The sequence below is a fragment of the Schistocerca gregaria genome, chromosome X, assembly GCF_023897955.1.
Source record: "Schistocerca gregaria isolate iqSchGreg1 chromosome X, iqSchGreg1.2, whole genome shotgun sequence".
Taxonomy (NCBI): domain Eukaryota; kingdom Metazoa; phylum Arthropoda; class Insecta; order Orthoptera; family Acrididae; genus Schistocerca; species Schistocerca gregaria.
This window is the reverse complement of record NC_064931.1, coordinates 33,009,505-33,033,361: the sequence shown is the minus strand read 5'-3', so window position 1 is coordinate 33,033,361 and position 23,857 is coordinate 33,009,505. Positions and strand designations below refer to the sequence as shown.

At 40.2% G+C, this 23,857-nt stretch overlaps 1 protein-coding gene across 1 annotated transcript in view; it reads right to left on the bottom strand.

Moving 5' to 3' along the window:
• LOC126298141 (2-hydroxyacyl-CoA lyase 2-like) overlaps positions 1 to 23,857 on the bottom strand; it is a 94,512-nt gene that overhangs the window by 31,974 nt on the left and 38,681 nt on the right. Inside the window, exons 4-6 of the mRNA XM_049989457.1 lie at positions 23,281 to 23,445; positions 16,670 to 16,781; positions 19 to 119 (exon numbers count right to left, since the gene is read on the bottom strand). Coding sequence (XP_049845414.1) covers positions 19 to 119; positions 16,670 to 16,781; positions 23,281 to 23,445 — 378 coding nt within the window. The remainder of the gene's footprint in view (positions 1 to 18; positions 120 to 16,669; positions 16,782 to 23,280; positions 23,446 to 23,857) is intronic.

The window sequence follows — 23,857 nt, the reverse complement described above, 5'->3', positions numbered from 1 at the left end:
ACAGAAACAACAACATACTCTCAGAATCTTGTGGAAGAGGAATGTTTAGTTTTAGTGGTGTAACTTCACGAGGTTCCCACGCACCAGCAAATATGTTGTCCAAGTAATTATTTAGATACCTAAAAAAAGGAAACTGAAAATTAGTAACAAACAAGACATGCCAACAAAGTGCATTCATGACCCTGCACAAGCAACCAGGGCAGTCCCAAATCTTATAACCGCACAGCATTAAGGCATAAGATAATTTAAGACAGCAAGTGTTAACTCTGCTTGTGTACAATAAGAAGACCTTTAATAAAAGATTTCAGACAAAAGGAAGAGTGTTTCCAAGCCACAGCACCTCAACAAAAGACAAAATAGTTTGGTCTTATTTTCAAAACTTTAAATGTTGTTCATCAATTTAATAGAAATTTACAAACTACATTCCTCTTAAAACACTAATTCAATGGAAAAAAAAAATTCTGATATATAACCTGAGTTCTTCATTTCGAACATGGGGAAGCCTAAAATAGGAATAATTACATCAGGGTTACCTAAAATAATGTACAGTTCAATCTAGCCCCACTAAATTCCAGTTAAGTAATATCACATGTCCACTGCAAATTTATAAAGCACCACTGCAAAATGAATGGAACAGAGGTTTTGCAACATACCCTACTCAAAAAAGCAATAAAAAGAGTCTTGGTCATCAATAGCAGAATACATATAAAGATTTGACACCTTCCACAATGTTCATAAATTACTCAGATGAAGTAATCTCACATAGCAATGTTTGATCTTGGAACACTTCATAGAACTGTTCACATTTCATGATCCATTTTTACTTGGAAGTAGCAAGATGCTCACTGTCTCAGCAATTTCTCTTCATTTCTTAAATAGTTTCACACTGTTCCAAACTTTCTGGAGTATGTGGAACAAATTTTTTGATACTACAGAAGACTTACAAATTTATGAATTTTTCATTTGCATCACAAAAAGATACACATATATCTCTTACTCCATAAATACAATTGTGTACAGAGGTCCAGTGGCTAAAAACCAACTTCTGATTTTTATTTCTAGTAGTATGTCAATTTCCTTCATCAGTATTTATAGTACGCTCTTCCAATGACAAATGTTCTTTAGCCAAACACATTCAGTTACCTAAACTATTCTTCCTTCTGATGATACATTATAAGCTGGTTTCTTACAAACTTTCCAGGTTTCACACCATAATACATTTCATACTAACAAAAAAAAAAAGGGGGGAATGATGATACTCAAAACTTGTAAAATGATGATATTTATTTTTTCCAAAAGCAACAATCTTAATTCCACACTTTCTGCAAAGCCACAGATGTTACGCAAATCTAAGATGTCAAATGTGCACTCACTGAAGTGTTCACTAATTTTCAGTCAAAGAGATTCAGTATATACAATTGAATAGGAGGTCTGCACCATTTGTTCTTCATAGCAAACATACACACAAACCATATTCTCTTTTCTTTCATGTCATTATTTTTTATGTAAAAGTAAAATTGGTCAAGGAGCAACAACTTTGATTAATTTTTCTTGTTAGTTTCTCGTGGCATTTTAAAACATTGACTTAAATGCAAAATTTCCAAGCAGACAGAGCTTATCAGTTGCAAATCTGTCAATCATAAACTCTGTTACTAACCTTCTCCTCAGAAAATGACTGAAAAAGTTGGACCATTACTGATTAGATAACAATAATTCTGTATTTCATAACACCAAATCAGTCACTACACTCTCAGTAATGGAATGTTGGTGATCTTATAGGTTTACGTCACAGGCAACATCATCAAAATGGTAACTTATTGGCTGAATATGGAATATGTCAAAGGTACCAATGATACCACAAAATTCAATTCACATTCTCCAGAACTATGATAGTAAAAGTCCCAATATTACAACTACCACAAAATAAATAAATTTTTGTAATACTCTGCAATATAAACAATAACTAACTTACAGTACTTGTGGTTAATATGAATTACTTTCAAGAATTAAGGTGTCAATTTCTGAGGCTTTTCTGATATGACTGATAGAATGTATATTTTAAGATGTCCACTGAAGGTCAAGATTCCTTCGTCCTCCCACCCCCCCCCCAAACCATCCATTAAAAAGAAACTCTGTACTCATATTTGTCATGTGGGGTGAGTGATGGCCTAAAAAGAGGTCACCTCTTAGACTACTTCAAATCTGTGAGATACTTTATGTAACATGCCGCTGTTTATGTCAGAGTTCGACTGTTGGCACCTGTTAATCCCCTCGAAGCACACTTGTTTTCTAGTGCCTTTGCTGGCATTCTGTGATTCATACATCTCCACAGGCTCATTGCTCTGACAGTTGAGCTGGCTGGTGAGATCTTAATAAACTGTGTTCCAAACAAGTATTGATTAAACTGAAATCACTATCACTGTTCATTAAGCTTTTCTAAAATCATTATTTTACAGATACATCTTAATCAGGCTGACTCAAAAGTTTAGTACTTGCATCATTGTACTGGTCTTGCCCTATCTATTTCAAGATTACACTTCAGGCACTCAAGGCTGAAAGCTGGTTTCGTTCAGTTAAGTGTGTCATTGACATTCCATACATTAGCTATCACGTATTTTTACAGGGTAGTTATAAAATTTCTGCCAATAACTGGAACTCAAATTTTAGTAATTCCCTTACAATAAGAACTAACATTATAAATCGACAGCTACATAAAAAGAAAGATTAAGATTTAAAAAATAATTAATGTTAAATAACTACCATTGTCTCAGTAAATCATCACTCAACAGTAGGTGAAGGGAGAAAGTTAGAGTAGAAAAGTCAGGATGACAGATTCCAAATCATCATAGGATTTATTTTTCATTTTCTCTGGATAAAGCATAGCAGACGGCTACATTTAATAATGGGCAATAGATTTACACAAACCACCAGTCATGATTTACCACTTATAGTTATAAATTATTAGGTTGGTGCATAAGTTCAAACTGTTTTTGTTTTGTATGCTGGCATTCCAGATGCTATGGGTTTATTTATTGATTGTCATTTTTTATTTGTATTCACAGTTGCTATTTGAGTTTACACATTGCCATTTTGTCATCTGGATAGAGACCAGAGGTGTGGATACTAGAAAATGGACTACCAAGTGGAGAAATCAGATATTTTCAACATATTCTTCTGTTTGAGTTCAACAGAGAGGCATCTGAGGCAGCTAGAAACATTTATGCCTTGTATGTGGATACAGCCGTTGGACAGAACACGGCATGGTTTCCTCGTTTTAAGGAGGATCATTTTGACATTACTGATTTTCCAAATTCAGGAAGACCTTTGGGGTTTCATGAAGATTGTTTAAACAAATTAGTCCACATCAGTGTACTCTCAAACTGGCATATTTGATGAACTGTGATCAATCCACCATTGTTAATGAGGAAGGTCCAAAAATCAGGTGTCTGTGTACCGCATACTCTAAGTCAAAAACACAAAAATCAGTGAGTGGCCTCATGTGCTCATCTGCTTGCTCATCATCAATTGGCTTGGGTACAATACTGACTATTCCTATGCTGTATAGTTATTGGTGACAAGAAATGGTGTCTTTATGCTAACATAAGGAATAGAAAGGAATGGCTGAGCTGAAAGACCTGTGTGCATCCACAAAAGACAATCTTATGCTTCTGGTGGAACAGAAGTGGTGTCATGTACTATGAATTGCTTCTCTGAGGTGTAACCATCACTACTGACGTTTATTGTCAACAACTTAGATGTCTTGCAGACACAGTCCAAAAACAGCAACCTAGAAGACTACGTGTAGTGATGCTACTACATGAAAACATCCACTGCATTCTGCTAGACTGCCAAAAAAACACTATACTTCAGATTTTCACCATTTCCGCTTTCTATCGAGGAACTTTCAAGGAACTTCCTTTCCCGATGAAAATGTGCTCCAAAATTTTTCTTCCCTGGCCAGTGAATCAGATGAGGGGTCCAGTTGCATGGCCTGCTCATTCATCGAATCTCAACACGTGCGATTTATGGTTATGGGGCCATATCGAAAGTATCATGTATGCAGAGCCTATTCCAGATGTGGAGCCACTGGAGCAGCATATTCAAGCTGCTTTTGACACTGTTCAGAGGCAGCCTGGCTGATGTGAATATGTGAGATAGAATGTGCTACTGTACACACATGCATTGAGGCACATGGAAACCGTTTTCAACACATACTGCAACTGTGGCTGCATGGTACAGTGCGTATTAGACCACAATCTCTGTAACAATGTATGATTAAACTGTAGCATGAAAACCATGCATTTCCAGACATAAGTTCATTAGACCTTTTTGTTCCATATCCTCTCATTGTCAATCACTAGAGATTCTACACGATGGAAAAAATCACCCTGTGTTATTGATGACTATAGTCCAACCCAATATTTGTAATCAACTGGTTTTGAAGAACACTTACAACTGTGTTACAAAGGAGATAAGTATAATTTTGAGTAAATTTGTACTTTCCCTTTCAATACTGTATGAATAGCCAGCAAAGCCATGGGACACTAACAATAATTTTACATATCCCTGAGATGAAGGACAAACATAAGGAATTACATACCAAAAATCATCACACTGTATGTCAAACACTTTCCTATGACAACATATTCACTCTCAGCATATTTAGCAATCTTTTCCTTTGGTTTCCAAATTTGATTTTTAAACAGTAGCAATAGCAAATGGGAACTAAACAAGAATATCAACTGAATTCATCCATATCCAGTAGTGAGAAACTATGGATATCATTCGGTACATACATCAATCACAGATTTGACTACTGCATTCTACATTCAACTATAGTTTCATATTTAACAAAAATTAAAAGAATAGAAAACAAAGTGGTCAGCTGACATTGAACACTTAACTGCTAGGTGTCCAATGCCAACCAATGTTATACATAATTTTCTGTCTCTACAGTTGTTTTAAGAAGTGAGCCACTTTCATCTCATCATCACTAAATATATGAGGCTGTACCAAAGCTGAGGACTGCTGTCTACTGAAAAAATAAAACACAATAAACTAAAATGTGGTGTATTGCGAGCAGTATATTAAAGGCCTAACTAACTTACAACTTGATGCTCTAACCTAGGCGGTTCCAGATTGAGTGCCCGGCACCCATGGGCTCAGAAGGGCAGTCGCAAACAAACAGCTGAGGAATGGGCAAGCAGGCAACCGGCTCGAATTTTTTTTTTTCTTTTTTTTTCCATTTGTCTTATGACTGGTTTGATGTGGCTCACCAAGAATTCCTCTCATGTGTCAATCTTTTCATCTCAGAGGGGCACTTGCAACCTATGTCCTCAATTATTTGCAGGATGTATTCCAATCTCTGTCTTCCTTTACAGTTTTTACCCTCTACAGCTCCCTCTAGTACCATGGAAGTTATTCCCCGATGTCATAACATATGTCCTAACATCCTGTTCATTCTTCTTATCAGTGTTTTCCATATATCTCTTTCCTCGCCAATTCTGTGTAGAACCACCTCATTCCTTACCTTATCAATCCACCTAATTTCAACATTCTTCTGTACATCTCAAATATTTTGATTCTCTTCTACTCCAGATTTCCCCACAGTCCACGACTCACTACCATACAATGCTGTACCCCAAAGGTACATTCTCATTCTCAAAAACTTCTTCCTCAAATTAAGACCAATTTTTATACTAGCAGACTTCTCTTGGCCAGGAATGCCCTTTTGGTTGTGGTAGTATGCCTTTTATGTTCTCCTTGCTCCGTCTGTCATGTGTTACTTTGCTGCCTAGCTAGCAGAATTCCTCATCTTTATCTACTTCTTGACCACCAATTTTGATGCTAAGTTTCTCACTGTTCACATTTCTACTACTTGTTACTTTCGTCTTTCTTTGATTTACTCTCAATCCATATTCTGTACTCATTACGCTGTTCATTCCATTCAAAAGATCCTGAAATTCTTCTCCGGTTTCACTGCAATGTCATCAGCAAATCTTATCACTGATATCTTTTCACCTTCCTTTGCTTCTTCGATGTATAGATTTAACAGTAGGGGCAAAAGTCTGCATTCTTCTTAATCTAAGCACTTTGTTGTTGGTCTTCCACTCTTTGTTGTTTCCTCTTGGTTTTCGCATCCAGCCCTAATATCGTGGCCAAAAGCCCACTGGCAGGAGTAGCAAAGTTGCTCACGCATGTGCAGAATGCATGAACATAGGGCCACATGGTGTGTAGCCTGCACTATTTGTGCCTACTTGTAGGTGAGCTGAGGGGCACTTGGGGGTACCCTCATCCCACAGGGCAGCAATGAAACAGTCTGCTCTAACCAGATAATTTTTGTGTGTCATAGAACTGTGAACTCTTTAAAGCTTGGCTGAGGTGACTCAATCACATTCAGCAGCTGAAACGGAAGATCCCTGTTGTATTGTTCACTTAATTGGACTCTATCATTTGCCATACTGTCTCCCAATGATGCATAACAGTCCTCCTAAACCTGGTGTCATGGTGAGCAAGACGATAGCAACGGAAGTCACATTATACAGCCTCAATGCCTCATTGCAAAATTTGCCAATTAAGCCCATCAGATTCACACATGTCCTGATAACCAGAAGGAGACACAAGGGGTAGCATTGAAGGTAACTTTATTTTTTTCCTGAATAGCTCTAAAATTGCAGCTTCTAGGGAAACAGTTTCCCAATACAAATGTACACTGTATAAAATTTCCTACAAAAAAGGGTCTATCATTTCTCCTCTTTCCACATTGCAGAGGATGGACAAATTGCATACTCCACCAAAAGCACTCCTTGCTTTTCATTTGCAGACAGACTCTACCTCCCCAGCATTCCCTGTCCAGTTTTCTTATGCAAGTAGATAAAATAACTTCAATGAGTTAATGTTTATATAGGGGAGCTATTTTTAGTTAATTAAATGAGTACTTATTTCCTGTTATTAAGACAGCTTTTATATAAAATACATTCCTCTAAACAGTGGCTGGGAAGTGTATAGTTTGTAAGTTTCATGTTGTCAGTGACCTTAGCAGTGTTGGTGGGAAAGGGATTGGATTGGTAAATGTGGCACCTTGCTGCTGTCTATCACTGACAGCATATTGTAAAGCCATTTAATTGTGTCATAGTCCCTTAGTGGTGAATTAATGATTGACCAGAAAGATATTGCACTTCTCTAACCATTAACTGTGTTACTGGTAGATTACATATATCTCTTCCATTGCTGGCACTTGTAGAGCAGGTTGCACCAAGTGGAGCCACTTACCACACATTCACAGTATATTTTCCAAGGTAGGTGTCAATATATCTGATGGAATGGGACTGATGATATTCAAGTCTAGAACAGTAATCTGCTGTAATCCATTACTTGTTGGGATATCTGAAGTTCCACAACACCTAGATGATTTATTTCTGTTGCAAAGAGAGACAATTTACACCTCTGGGCCTCTTCAGATGTTGGGAGGGCTGAGGCTGGGGAATACATTTGATACCCCTCATGCTGTGAAAAACATTCCAGCCAGTGTTAGTGGAAACACAAAAACAACACTGTCAAATACATACTGACAGTATGCTACACTTGGGAAAGGCTCTTCAGTGTGGTGGAATGTTGACATTTCCAGCTGTTCAACATTTTTATGTAACAGCTCACTTAATGACTGTAAATAGGTACTCATTTAATAAACTGAAAATAACTACACTATATAGTCATGAACTCAGTGAAGTTATTTTGTCTACTCATATAAGAGAACTGGGCAGGAAATGCTTGGGGGGGGGGGGGGGGGGGTATAGTCTGTCTGCAGAATGAAAAGTGAGACATTGCCTCTCCCAGAAGAATGCTACATTTGCTATACCAGATGACTCAGAATCAGTTTCCCCTCTAGCAGTGTAGAGCAGTGTGCAGATATCTGTATAGATTCTATCCATAAGTGTTTCTTCTGTTGGTATTATTAGTAACACATATATGTATTCCATGTAGTGTTAATGCACCTTGTGGAAAATACACACCCCAGGCATGTGCATGCACCGCAATGCCAGCGATTCACAAGGTATGCTGCAGAGGGTCAGTATAGCTTTGTGAAACACCATGCAGCACTTCTTGTGATGTAATGGGGTAGATAGGGTCACCTGCATGTTCTTCCATTTGCAGACCTATGAAGGTGGCAAGTGCATGACCACAGCCTGGTGACCTACCCTACCTCATACTTCTACCCTCTGACCCCTCCCCCTTCAACCTGTTACACCATCAGAACACAATTTATGTCTTAATACAGCTACATTGCATTTAGACGAGGTGCACACATTTAATATTTGCTCCTGACCCACTTCATTTAACAACAAACATTAATTTTATATCACTGAAACACTTTTTTTAATAATATGTGATTCTTCCATGCTCTGCAACTCAGAAACTGTTAGTCCTGGAGAAAAAATTGAGCAGGGCCTTTTTTTTATAGGAAATTTAATGTAGTTTAATTCTGTACTGGGAAACATTTTCACTAAAAGCCATAGTTTTTGAGATATTCAATAAAAAGCATAAAAAAGTGACCTTTAGATGCCTTATAACACCGCCCCCCCCCCCCAACCCCCAACACAAACACACAAACACACAAACACACAAACACACACACACACACACACACACACACACACACACACACACACACACACACACACACCACCAGTCAAGATTTTTAGTACTTTTTTATTGCACTTCCTCCTACCACTGCACAATTTTTTCCCTACTCAATATTTTTTGGTCTTTGTTGACTGGGCTAAATAAAATGATATGTGAAAAATAATTCACCTTTACTGATTTTGTAAAACTTTACAAGGGGCTCCTTGTATCCCTTCATGGTTACAGCAAACAAGGTGGTGCATAAACTTCCCACAGGATACTACTATCTTGCAAAAACTTGTTGGAGACACTGTGCAAAAAGGAGGCTTGAATAGCTATATTCAGCAAGGTCAGATTCTTAGTAATGGAACATTAATGTTTGAATCTACATCAGAAACAACTGGTAAAACATCTTGTTTCCAAAATCCAAACTAGGCATTCATTAATTGTACACTCTAGGATGTTACATGGCAAGCTGCTAAGGGCTATCTTACAATAACTAACAGAATGTCACTAAAATTCTCCTGTGTGTACAGCCACATCATCTTACAACATACTTAAAATACTTAAATAAACTATGTTTTGGCTGTACTGCAGCAGTATTTCTCAGGGCAAAGACTAATTAACTGGGGAATGTGTGCTTCAATACACTGCATTTCTAACAGTGTCACCAGACCACCGATGTCACTTTTATTAGATTTTGTTGGTCCTAAAATAACATGGGTCAGTGTTAAGAGAGAGAAATAGGATTGCCAGACTATTTTGGGTTACATGACTTGCTGACAACTAGTAGCCTGCTACAAAACAATGACAAACTTCTGCTGTCCCAGTTTGTAGTTGGGAGTTCTGTAGACCTCCAAGGACAGGAATGGAATCACATGGTTATTTCTGTTGTTCTAGCATGAACTGGATTTTCTTACATAGGCTCTTAGTATGCTGATGAATTTATATAGCTCTACTTCACCATGTGGCCACATGATGAAGGTGTTATCCAAGTATTGTAGCCAACAGTGTGGGGTAACTACACAGAGTTTAAGGCAGTTCTCAAATGCTTGCATGAAGATGTCCACTGCTATCGGAGAGAGGAAGGATCCCACTGCCACTCCGTCCTTACCATATTAGGTCACATATACCTGGTAATATTCATTCCTGAATGATGCTAATAGTCTCTTCTATTGGTACATTGATGAAGAGAGACTTTATGTCACAGTTGACAATTATATCGGTTTGCTGTATGTTCTATCTCTGTGTAAGTCGAACAAAGTGAGTCAAATCCACACATGATGCTATGCGACTGAGAAGGAGTCTTAATTTTCCGTACAGATAATCACTGGATTTTGATTGATGAGCCAATCCCATTAAAGATAGGCTTGAGGGAACTGCTTTTGTTATGGATTTTAGGTACTCCATAAATTATTGGTGTTACCACAACTTTTGGTGATTGGCACTATCACAATTAAGAGCAGGCTACCGAGTTTCAGGAAGCATGAATGCTTGCAAGACAGTCATGGATGTGCACACACAAAATAAGACAGCCAATTGAAATCCTAAAGCAGCCTGAATACATCAACTGGGAACAGGGCTACAGGATCCCACTGCATTGGCTGCCAGCAATCCTGGTATGACAGAGCGAGTGTGGTCGCAGGGCAGCAGCCCCATTGGACACAGCCACAACCAGCTAAACAAACAGCACATGCACAACTGGTGTCCTTTCTCCACAACTAAGTAGCATGAAAACATGACTAGCAGAAGCTTGTCACAAACTAATAGCAGTGATAGGACTCTGCATTTCAACAGTTAATAGTTGTGTTAATGTTTCTCTAATCTTTTCATTATTCAGCATGCAGTTACCAGATAAAGTAATTTTAATCTATGTAGTGACTGCCAATAAAGAGTGTAGATACAGCAGTTTCAGTGACAAGGTAGTTCATTCTGCACGTCTTTCATGAGTGAAAGGGATCGAGTGGTGGTTCAGTTGCTACATCACCAACAGCAGCACTTAGACCCGTTTTTTCAATTATTTACAAATTTACTAGGAGCACCAGCCCTCCTCTCCCCTCCCCCCCCCCCCCCTTCCCAGCCACTGCCACCAATGTGCCCAAACCCCCAGCTTTTCACCATTCCAAGAAGCAAAGGAAGATTGGGACACACACATGCAATGTCTACAGCATCAGTTCAGGTAAAGGCTCCATTGTTGAAAAAACCATTTTTCTTGTCATGAATTGCAGCTGAAACATTTCATTTTCTTTGAAAACTTGCCCCATTGAAAGACCCATCAGCATTATCATTTTCTGAAACATGTGACTTGCTTAGTGCTTATTATCTTAAGCGAACCTACATGGTGGTTCCCCATTTGTAGTTCCACAAAAGGCAAAAGAAGCCAGCAGAACTATCAGGCATGGGTAGCCAACATCCAGGGGCTAAGTAGGATGTGTAAATTTGTGTGTACTCACTGCCAAGACTCCTAGACTGATTCCCTGACTTGCAATGTCGTCATTTATTCTGCCCCAGACAGAGAGGTCCGTTAGGAGGCATTGTGTTTAGAAGACCCAGTGGTTGAGGAGATTATGGTTATTGCTAATGCTTTCAAAGTATTACAAGCTGCACTGGAACAGTTTGAAGATGTCATGGATGTTGCATCAGTGTGATCACTGGCACGAAATTGGGAGCATTCCCTGATGCCCTCAATTTGTTCCTCTAATTCATTCGGGTTGTAATCGGATGTTCCTTTGTGGAGTTCACAGAAGTGCATATTGTTACACCAGTCCATGTCTCGACATCCCCAGCATGATTTACATTAAACTGTTGATTCAGCAACAACCGTTCCATCTTCTGGATGATACAAGGTCCTCTATATCCCTCGTGAACTTGGAAAGATATCATTGTCTGATATCATGATATCATTGTCTCTCCTCCACAAATCTCTGTTTGGTTGGTTATGGAAACCAGCCCATCCCTGTTCAAGGAGAGTGATCGCATTTTTTGGCAGCAGACAGTGCAATGTTGGAGAACATTTTTGGTCTCAATATATTCATGGTCTTTGGGTTGCAATTCAAGATGCAGTGCATATTGCTTCTGTCTGTATTCTGTTCCAGCAACTGGACATCTCCCACTATGAGTTTGGTCCCGTTTTAGACAGGTTTTGGGGCAGCAAAGGATTTAGAAGTACACATCACCCTCAAACTGACAGCCATGTCTAAATTTTGTCATGCCCAGCCTTTCTCCTTCACTCTGAGATCAGCAGTCACTAACTAACTTCATAGGTTGCAGCATCTGGATACCACTGAACCAGTCACCTCTAGCCAATGGGCAATACCATTGGTTGTCATTTGTTAAATTTCAGGGGCATTACATTTGTGTGGAAATTTCAAGTCAACCATTAACACTCAATCTGTAGTGGATTCTTACCTGATTCCACGGACTGATGAAATCCTCGCAAAACTGGTGGTTGGTGAATGTTTTTCAACGAGTTATTTGGCAGAGGCATATCTACAGCTTCATCTGGATTCCACTCCCCAACCGAATATGATTACTGACACCCCATTTGGTAATACTGTTACATGTACTTGCCTTTTGGCATTATGAGTACCCCCATTATTTTTCAATTTTTCAGCGACTCTTTGAACAGTTAATATGTAACATCCCCCTGCTGTGCAAACTATCTGGATAACACTGTCACCACAGTCTACTCATGGCAGGAACATCGTGACAACCTTCAGACTCTTTTCACTAAACTGTGAGAGGCAGACCTTAAGTGAAATATGTGGAAATCAAAGTTTTTTCAGGCAGAAGCAGAATATGCAGGAAATCTTCTTTGAAGGATGGTATCTGCCCTATGCAGCATCATCTAGTGACTGTTGCTAACCTTACTAATCTGCAAAACCTGCAAGAATTCCAAGCATTTTTGGAAATGTGAGTTACTATTCAAAATTTATCCCCAATGACAAAGGTTTCATTCATCTCTTAAACAACATGCAGATAAAAAGTTATTCTTTTGTTTGGTCGGTGGACTGTAACAAGGCATTCACCCATGTCAAGTCGTTGCTAATGTCTTCCGCGTGTCTTGGGACCTTTACACAGGGTAAAAAGCTGGTTCTTGCCACAGACCTGTCCCAGTACAGACTTGGGGTGGTTTGTCTCGCAGGCATGCTGATATATCTGAAGGATCTCTGGCATATGCCTCAAAGACACTGACAGCTGCTCAATGCAATTAATCACAATCAGAAAAGAAGGCATTTGATGATTGTCTATGTGGTCCACATAAATGGCTCTGAGCACTATGGGACTTAACATCTGTGGTCATCAGTCCCCTAGAACTTAGAACTACTTAAACCTAACTAACCTAAGGACATCACACACATCCATGCCCGAGGCAGGATTAGAACCTGTGACCGTAGTGGTCACACAGTTCCAGACTGAAGCGCCTAGAACCGCATGCCCACACCAGCCGGCTGTGGTCCACAAAGCCCACATTTTCCTTTATGGACATAAATTGCATCTCTTCACAAACCATAAATACTTATTGCACTTTTTGGGCCCCGTTTTCTGCTTCCTTACAGGACCGCACAGACTTCAGTGGAGGGCTTTATTTATGAGTGCTTATCTATGCCAGACTTATTACTGTCCCACTGCTCATGGCAATGCAGATGTGCTGTCATGCTTCCTGACCAGGAATTCAACAAAATGGAAGTTTTGTGTTTCCAAATCAATGACCATGTGCATCAGTCATTGGATAGGCTCCCAGTCATAGTAAAGTACATAGAAAAAGCCACTCCACAAGATACAGTGCTCCATTAGGTGTCGTATTTTGTGTTGGAAGGTTGGGCCAAACAGCTGCCTGCTATGGAGTCAGACCTGCTCCCCAATTTTTTCCTTTTTCATAATTAGCTGGCAGTTGTTCATAGAATACTCATCCTTAGCACCAATTTGGATGAAGTCTGAATTTTCATTCTCTGGCTCCTGCAGTCTCAGATTCTTATGCCGCTCCACTGTGGCCTCTGGGCATAACCCACATGAAGATGCTAGCAAGACATTTTGTCTACTGGCCCAGTACTGATTCAGCAGTTGAGAAGCTTGTGTGGGGGTGCAGACAGTGTGCTGACTCCCCTCGATGAACTTCTGCTCCATGGCCCACTCCTGCTCAGCCACAGCACCAGGTCCACATCCATTTTGAGAGTCCTGTATGTCATTCCATGTAGTTAGTAGAGATGGAGGCACTATAAAATTATCCACATGTCATTTGCATACGCTCCACCTCAACAGGAGCTACTGTGTGGACTCTAACACAGAGTTTTGCAATTTAAAGATTTTCTCTGATAATAGCCCACAGTTTGCCTTGAAACTGTTCCACAATTTCTGCATTCAGAATGATATTACTCACCTAATATCTGTACCATTTCACCCCCAGTCAAAGGGTGAGGTGGTGGCACTTGCATGTAAGGTGCAGTTGGCAAAGTGCTTGGCAGACTCACCCGTCGATACAGTGTTGCCTCTGTTCCTAAGCAGCTACAGGACTACCCTGCAAAACAGCTGTAGCCCAGCAGAGGCTCTTCACAGCCGAAAACCACAGATGCTGCTATACCTGCTCTGTCCTGCACCATGGTCTGTGACACAGCTGCATCCTTCACAATATGCTAAGGGCCATCCAGTCTGAGTGCATACCTTCAGTCGATAGCTGGGATGAGGGCTGGCTACAATTCAGGAGACATATGGCAACAAATGTTCACTGTGGATGCTGGTGAGGTGTCACTCTCCTGCCACTGGAATCAACTATCCCCTGGGTGGTGCAACAACCTGCCGGCAGCTGCAGCAGAAACTGTTGGAGGGGCCCTCGTGCAGGATCCACCCCTCCAAGGGCCAGGTGCTATGGAGTCTCCTTTCCTGGACGTGCTGGTGGGTGTCAACAACATCAAGATGGATCTGCTGCCTGCCCCGGACCCTCAAGCGGAATATGACAGTGTCTGCCCAGATACTGCCCACTCATCGGAGCACCAGGCAGATGTCCCCCTGTCGTTGCTGCTTACGTCTCTTGCCATTACATGGCCCACTGCACCTCCAAGTTCTGGGTCATCACCACGGCCAGCTTACCATCATCCAAACCACTTCCACTTGTACACCTTGCCGTGCCAGAGACAACTGCCAGCCAATTCCTGCAAATGCAATGCCTCTTCAGATGCTGATGAGCCACTGTCATAGTCGTCGTCGTCATCATCATCGTCACGTAACCTGGGCAGATCAGGTGGCTTCCTTGGCCATCCTGACCTTCTGCCATCAGAAATTCAGCTGGCTTGGTCCTTCTTTTTCATACACTGTCATCTGTGGCACTGGCTCCATGGAACAGGGAAGGGATGTCGTGGTGCAGTTGTGCAATCCACCACCACATCATTCATATCTGGCACCAGCAGCAGCTGGGTGAAGCAAGTGTGTCACTGGCGCCCACAGCCAGCACCCCAACCAGCAAATATGAACACATTGGTGCACTGTCAGTGGGGCCTTGCTTCCCTTGCATCTTCTCCACCATATGCAAAAATTCTCAAGTCATACCAGCTCATTGCTGATGTACATTGAGTTGTCAGTGATAGGAATCTGTACTTGAACAATTAATAGAGGTGTTAAAGTTGCTCCAACCTAGATATTATTCTATGTGCAATTATCTGCTGTGTACTTTTGTGTCTGTAGTGACTGCGAATAAAAAGTGTAAATACAGCAGAAACTACAGAAAATTGAAAGAAGTCTCAGTGGCACGAAAGTCTGAAACTTCCCCTCCTGATTAAGAATCTAGTGGCATAACCACTGTGGCAGCTTACATTGTTTCCAAAGTTGAAGAAAGAGGTGATGAACAGTATGTGTTACTGATAAGCACGGCTAATCTGCCTTTCAACTCATTATCATTTAAATACTGTGGATCCTGTAATTCTGTAATACTCTCATGTAACAAAGTTTAAAGTGAGTCTCTTGGAAATTGTTCATAAAGGCCTTCTCTCTATTATGGCTTTCAGTTCTGCATGATAGACACTGCTTGTTGCCACTGATTTTTGATCCTCCCAAGTCCTGTAATACTTATTGTATTATCCAGTTCTTTTGACTTGGTTACTCTAACAGATCTTTTGCAGGCAGTGGGTAGAGCAGCTGCATCAACTGCTTGGGTCTGCATTGAGAGAGTCATTATCATTATAATATCATAGTAACTATGATGAGTGTAAAACAATTCCTTATCACATTTAATAATCCATAAAAATTGAGTTGTCAAATTAAGTTGGTATCATATAACCAGTTGTCCACTTTTGACACGAGTGTAGTGTGCGTACTGTAAGACCTTCGGTACACACACCATCAGATTATTTGACTTGTCGCTCTAACGAAGTAGGCGAGTGTCAGCAATATGTCTCGTGGTGTTATTGTGGCGTGTTTATCTTCTGCTGTTAGGTCAGATGATAGAAATGCCACTTGGATGCTTAGTGTAGCAGATTGACAGTGACCAACTTTAAACAGAATTAATTAATTAATTTTCACACACATTTATTAAAATAATAACAAGCATAAAAAGTACTTAACTTGGTTCTGAATTCTATTTACAATTGGAAGAAACGATATTGTGGATACATGGCTTAGCCATAGCCTGGGGGAGTGTTTCCAAAATTAACTTTCACTCTGCAGCAGAGTGTCACTGATTTGAAACTTCCTGACAGACTAAGATAGGAGATGAGGTACTGCTGGAAGTAGAGTTGTGATGGCATGTTATGAGTCATGCACTTTCCCTGAAGGGCAAAGGTCCCAGGTTCCAGTCCCTATCTGGCACACAGTTTTAATCTGGCGGGAAGTTTCAAATCCCTTCATACTCTACTGCAGAGTGGCAATTCAATCTGGACACAAATAACTTGTTCAAAACATAGTAAATAGTTCACTGGTTTTAAAAACCATTCTAAATCAACAATTTAGAACATTGTACAATCGGTAGCTAGACTACTGAAGCAAAAATCAAATTTATTCAGCTATGAAGACATAGTATTTCATGCATCAATTTAGTCTGAGTGATGAAGTCACATACCAGTTGATAGCCTTTGTCAATATATTCCCTGGTTTTGTACCTGATGCAACTTCTTTCTTAACAAGTTTGTATGGATATAGCACATCCACAGGAAGTTCCACAAAAACAGGACCTGTAAATAACACGCATTAGTCAATTTCTGTCATTCAACAAGAAATGGGAAAAATGCAACAGATGAGAGTAATACACACATCACCACCTGGAAGTTTAAACTTGTACAATAATTTGATAAACAAACAGTAACTAACAAAACAGGATCATATAAAATGTAACTCAAAAGCTTATCAACTTTACTCAAAATGATCATACTTTTCAGAACAACAATAGACATACCGAACCCATAATACATCAATCTAAATTCCCCATAAAAGAAAATCAGTTCTGTGACACATCAAAAGGGACTGTGTGTCTTTGACTGTTTTGTTTATACCCACATGAAACAAGCATGTTCCACATAACTGAATCATTTATTTACACACTGTAAGGTGAACGGAATGTCTACTTGGCTTCTGTTAAGACAGGAACAACTGCCATATGGAAGAAAGACATACAAGCAGAAAAATAAGATACCAGTACTAAATTCCCTTCAGCATTCAGAATGTAAAAAATAAATCCTTGCTCACAAGGAAAGCCACCTGTGTAATTATATTTATCCACAGTCTGTTTTGTACATGTTTCTTTTTATGCTTTTTATCATCACTGAAGCACCAAAGAAACTGGTATAGGCAAGCGTATTAAAATACCAATACATAAACAGGCAGAATACGGCACTGCATTCGGCAACATCTATATAAGGCAACAAGCATCTGGCGCAGTTGTTAGATCGGTTATTGCTGCTATAATGACAGGTTATCAAGATTTAAGTGAGTTTAAACGTGGTTTTATAGTGATGGGACACAGCATCTCCGAGGTAGTGATGAAGTGGAGATTTTCCCCTACAACCAATTCATGAGTGTACTGTGAATATCAGGAATCTGGTAAAACATCAAACCTCTGACATCCTTGCAACCGGAATAAGATCCTGCAAGAATGGGACCAATGACAACTGAAGAGAATTGTTAAACATGACAGAAGTGCAGCCCTTCCACAAATTACTGGAGATTTCAGTGCTGGAGCATCAACAAGTGTCAGCATGCAAACCATTCAAGGAAACATCATTGATATGGGCTTTCAGAGCTGAAGGCCCACTCATGTACCCTTGATGACTGCACAACATAAATTTTTACGCCTCACCTGGACCTGTCAACACTGACATTGGACTGTCGACGTGTACGGGTATGGAGACAACCTCATGAATCCATGGACCCTGCATGTCAGCAGGGGACTGTTCAAGCTGATGGAGGCTCTGTAATGGTGTGGGGCTGGTGCAGTTGGAGTGATATTGCACCCATGATATATCTAGATATGATTCTGACAGGTGATATGTACGTAAGCATCATGTCTGATCACCTGTATTCATTCATGTCCATTATGCATTCTGACAGACTTGCGCAATTCCAGCAGGACAATGCAACACCCCACACATCCAGAATTGCTACAGAGTGGCTCCAGAAACACTCTTCTGAGTTTAAATACTTCTGCTGGTCACCGAACTCCGCAGACATGAACATTATTGAGCATATCTGGGATGTCTTGCAATGTGCTGTTCAGAAGAGATCTCCACCCCTCGTACTTTTATGGATTTATGGACAGCCCTATAGGAGTCATGGTGTCAATTCCCTACAGCACTACTTCAGACATTATTTGAGTCCATGCCACATCTTGTTGTGGCACTTCTGTGTGCTGGCAGGGGCCCTACATATTAGGCAGCTATACCAGTTTCTTTGGCTCTTAGTGTAATTCTACATTTTGTCTTGAGTATCACATAGGTATGATCTCTTGCTACTACATTTTTCACATGCCATTCTTGTAAATAGTTCTCCATTTAATTCCTAGATATAGTTTTCACATAAAATTTGAATCCAAAATAGCATCAAAAGCAACATTTGGACATAAACATATGTATGCTGCTACAGTGTAAGCCCTTGTGTATAGGTAAACTAATAAGCCAAAACGTTATAACTACTGCCCACAGCAACTTTGGACACTGCCTGGTGGTGTTGGGGGCATGAGACACGATAAGAAAAGTATGTAAGTGGAGCAGACACAGACGGAGGATCAGCTTAGCAAAGATATGGGCTGCAAATGGGGAAATCCATTAACATAAGTAACTTTGACAACGGGCAGACTATTATTACACAGAGTCTGTGAGCGAGTATCTTGAAAACGGTGAAGCTGGCCGAATGTTCACATACTACTGTTGTGAGCATTGATAGAAGGACAGTAGAACTACCACTAGGCGCTAAATGGTTGGACATCTAGTACTCTTCACAGGGCGTGGGGTCCAGAGACTTGTCTGCTCTGTAAAGTAGGATAGATGGTGATCTGTGGTATCTCTGCTGAAAGAGCACATTGCTGGTGCATGCACAAGTGTCTGTACATTGTTGAACATGGAGCTCTGCAACAGACCACCCCTTCGTGTTCACATGCTGACCCAATAACATTGTCAATTATGATGCAGTGGGAACGGGACCATTGGGACTATTTGTAAATGGAAACATGTGGGCTCTTTGGGTGAATCACATGGTTGCTACACTAGGTCACTGATCATCTCCACAAACATCACCATCGAGGTGAACAGTGGCTCAAAATGTGCAGTGCACCATGGACACAGACTGGTGGGAGTCATATTATTGTGCTATGGGAGACATTCTCCTGCCCTTGCATGGGACCCGTGGTAGTAATCGAAGAGACACTGACAGCTGTGAACCACCTCCACCATTCACGCTTGATATAAATGCTATGGAACCCATCTTGGTCACTATCAGGCACTGTCATCATGTACGCAAATCAGTGGCTCATTACTTATGCAAATTACATGGCCTGTGTGTAGACATCTAATGCCCCAGAGCTGATATGCAGAATCAGTGATGTATTTCATTCCAAAGATAGACAAACAAGCTATTAAGCAAGTAGTCATAATGTCTTGCCTCATCAGTGTATAAGCATTTGTGTCACAGAAAAAATTGCATGGAAATGTTTAAAATGTCACATTAGATATTTGCAGTTCACTGTGGAATCTTACAAACTTTATAACATACAATTATAGTAAAATCTACTGAGTACTCCCAGTGCTTCATCTGAATTATTATTTTTACTGTCAGATGTCTCCTTGTTCTTTGTGGCTAAAGCATTTCTTCTACATATACATACATCTACATATGTACTCTGCTAGCTACCAAGTGGTGTGTGGTGCAGGGCACTATTCGCGCCAAAGTCAAATGCCCCCACTGCCCACCCCCCACTCCCCCGGTTCCACTCGCGGCTGGTGCGAGGGAAAAACGACTTTCTGAACACCTCAGTATGAGCTCTAATTTCCCTTATCTATGACTGGTGATCATTGCGAGTTTTGAAAGTTGATGGTAATAATATATGAACTACATCCTCAGGGAAGATCGGATTTTGGAATTTAGTGAGCAGCCCCTTTCGTATAGCGCGTCATCTATCTGCAAGTGTGTCCCACTTCAAACTTTCTATAAGATTTGTAACTCTCTCACGATGGCTAAATGTATCAGTCACGAATCTCGCCACTCTTCTTTGGACCTTCTCAATCTCTTGAATCAGGTCCAACTAGTAAGGGTCCCACACAGATGAACAATACTCTAAGACTGGACAAACTAATGTATTATAAGTAATTTCCTTTGTTGAAGGACTGCATTACTTCAGTATTCTACCAATAAACTGCAATCTAGAGTTCACCTTAACCATTACTTGTGTAATATGATCGTTCCATTTGAGATCATTTCAAATAGTCACACCCAGATAGGTGATGGATGTTACTGCTTCCAAAGACTGAGCATTTATTTTGTACTCATACATTTATGGGGATTTTCGCTTTGTTATACACAGTAGGTTACATTTACTAATATTGAGAGATAACTGCCACTCATTACACCACCCATTTATTTTCTGCAGATCCTCATTGATTTGTTCACAACTTTCATGTCGTACTACTTTTTTGTAGACTACAGCATCATCGGCAAACAGTCTAATGCCAATGTCAATACCATCAACCACATCGTTTATGTAAATCGTAAAAAGCAGCGGACCTATTACACTGCCCTGGGACACACCTGATATTATGCTTGTTTCTGTTGAAGTCTCCCCATTCAGAATGACATACTGCTCACTGCCCGTTAGAAAACTTTCTATCCAACCACATATGTCATTGGATAGACCGTACAGGTGCATTTTTTTGGAGCATGTGACAGTGCGCAACTAAGTTTAATGCCTTTCAAAAGTTTAGGAATATGGCATCAACCTGGGAGCCGGTATCTAGAGCCTGTTGTATACCACAGACAAAGAGGGCCAGCTGTGTCTTGCATGACTGCTGTTTCCCAAAACCGAGATGGTTTCTGCAGATGATGGTGGTGGTGGTTAGTGTTTAATGTCCCGTTGACACCGAGGTCATTAGAGATGGAGCGCAAGCTTGGGTTAGGAAAGGATTGGGAAGGAAATCGGCCGTGCCCTTTCAAAGGAATCATCCCGGCATTTGCCTGAAATGATTTAGGGAAATAACGGAAAACCTAAATCGGGATGGCTGGAGACGGGATTGAACCGTCGTCCTCCCGAATGCGAGTCCAGTGTGCTTTTGCAGATGAGCTTCTCAGAGTCTAGAAAGGTCATTATGTCTGAATGCAAAATATGTTCCACGATTCTACAACAAATCGATGTCAGTGAAATTGGCTTGTAATTATGTGCATCCGATTGTCTACCTTTTTGATATATTGCTATGACCTGGGCCTTCTTCTAGTCCCATGGAATTTTCCGCTGTTACAATGATCTCTGATAGATGGTGGGTAAGAATGGTGCTATATTTGTAGAATAGTCAACATAAAATCTTACGGCGATACTGTCTGGACCATATGCCTTCCTGGTGTCTAAGGATCTTAACTGTTTTACAATCCCAGATATGCTAAACACTATGTCAGCCACCCTCGTGTTTGTTCAATAATTGAAAGGAGGAATGGTGCTCCAGCCCTCCACCATAAATGAGTTTTTGAAAGCTATCTTTAGAATTTCAGCCTTCCGTTTATCACCATCTGTTACATTACCCATACTGTCAGCAAGAGAAGGTATTGAATGATTTGTAGCATTCATAGATTTTACATATGATCAACATTTTTTGGGGCTATTTTTAGAATCTGCAGATAAAACATTGCTTTCAACTTTGTTAAAAGAATCTCCCATTGACCTTTTGACAGATGCTTTCATTTTGCATAATTTCTGTTTGTCAGTGGTGCAGTGATTATGTTTAAAATGACTGTGCAAAATTCTCTGCTTTCTCAGCAACTTCCTAGTATGTTTGTTGCACCAATGTGGATACTTTCCCTCCCCTATATTTTTGCTAAGCACATATTTCTCTAGCATGTGGTGGACAATACCTTTAAATCCCAACCAAAGATTCTAAGTATCTTTGTGTCCTGTAGTGAATGCTTGAAGCTGACTGACTACAAAGATAGTCATTAATGACACTTACTTGCTTTCCCCAAACAAGAAAACTCTACGCTGTTCTCTCTCTCTCTCTCTCTCTCTCTCTCTCTCTCTCTCTCTCTCTCTCTCTCTCTCTCTCTTTTTCTCGACTTCCACTGACATAGAAGCCATGGCAACATTATGGTAAATAATACCTTCTTCTAGATTAACTTTCTCAAAAAGATCAGGTCTGTTACTCGCCAAGATTTCTAATATGTTCCCATCTCGAGTTGGTTTTCTAAGTATGTATGCTATAGTCTTATGAGGCCTACATTTTATTCTTGGCTCCAGCCAGTCACCTGCTTCATTCATCTCACCTTTCACTCCATACTGCACTCACACAGGCCACCCTTAGCTCATGTTCCTCCATTCCTCTGAAGTAGTTCTGGCATAAATATTCCCCAAAATAATAAGTAATGGGGAACTTTCAATAGTTTCATAACTGTGGGTTTTATCCATTTTCATTCTTTCAACAGAAACAAATGTCTCCAAGACCAGTTTTATGTACTTATAGTAATGTTTTACCAATTTACAGGCAACAGAGTGAATAAACAGAAGCAACAAATTACATTAGAGAACTCGGAAGGTTTTAAATTCCAAGACATTATAACAAAAATTTCCTTCTTAATGAGCTGAAAATAAAAACAGAAAATATAGTGTTAGGAGGAGATAACAGAAAAACATCTGCATTTCATTTTTCCCTTTATCTATTGCCTCTCTTCTAACTCAGAGTTCAAGTCACATATCCACCTTTCAACATGCCAGATTTTCTTTGCTTGTTCTTTCCATTAAGCTTTTGAGGGCAATCATTTTTATTTTGTAAACTTAAGACAGTAGCAGCCATTGTATGTTGCTGTTAAGTTCAGTGGTAAACTATATCCTGAACATATGATTTATTTTCTCTTGCAGTATGGCTTTTACAGCATAAAGTATTATATGCATAATTTACAACTGAGAACAAAATGTCAGAAAAATAACTTCACAGCCATAAGAGATGGTAGCTAATGTGACTCAGTTTCATTTCATAATTCATGCAGTACCTGGGGTTCCTGACTGTGCCTCTTTTAATGCCTGCCTTAGAGTTGGAGCAATGTCACGAACTGCTGAAACTGCAGCACAGAATTTGCAAAGTGGGGTAAACAATGACATCTGATCAATATCCTGCAAAGCCCCTCGTCCTTTTAACAGTCCTGCAGAAGCTCCTCCTGAAATAAATGAGAATTCAGGTCAAGTCATGATATAGTTTCATGTTGAAAACAGCATGTGTATGGCTAACAAATTATACAGTAAGCTGTTCTTTAACTACAAGTCATTTATGCAGTTGTCTCACACACACACACACACACACACACACACACACACCACACACACACGTGCGCGCATGCATGTCTGTGTGTGTGTGGTGGGGGGCACATGCACAGGCAGAGGCAGAGAGAGAGAGAGAGAGAGAGAGAGAGAGAGAGAGAGAGAGAGATCAGGCAGATGAATAATGGGGAGAAATACAAAATACAATTAACAGTCTGCTATATAATCCAGCTGACAAGCACAAATTGTTTCATTCGCTTTCCAAAAATGGACTGATGATGGTGTAAATTTTATATAAAATAACAGCTAAAG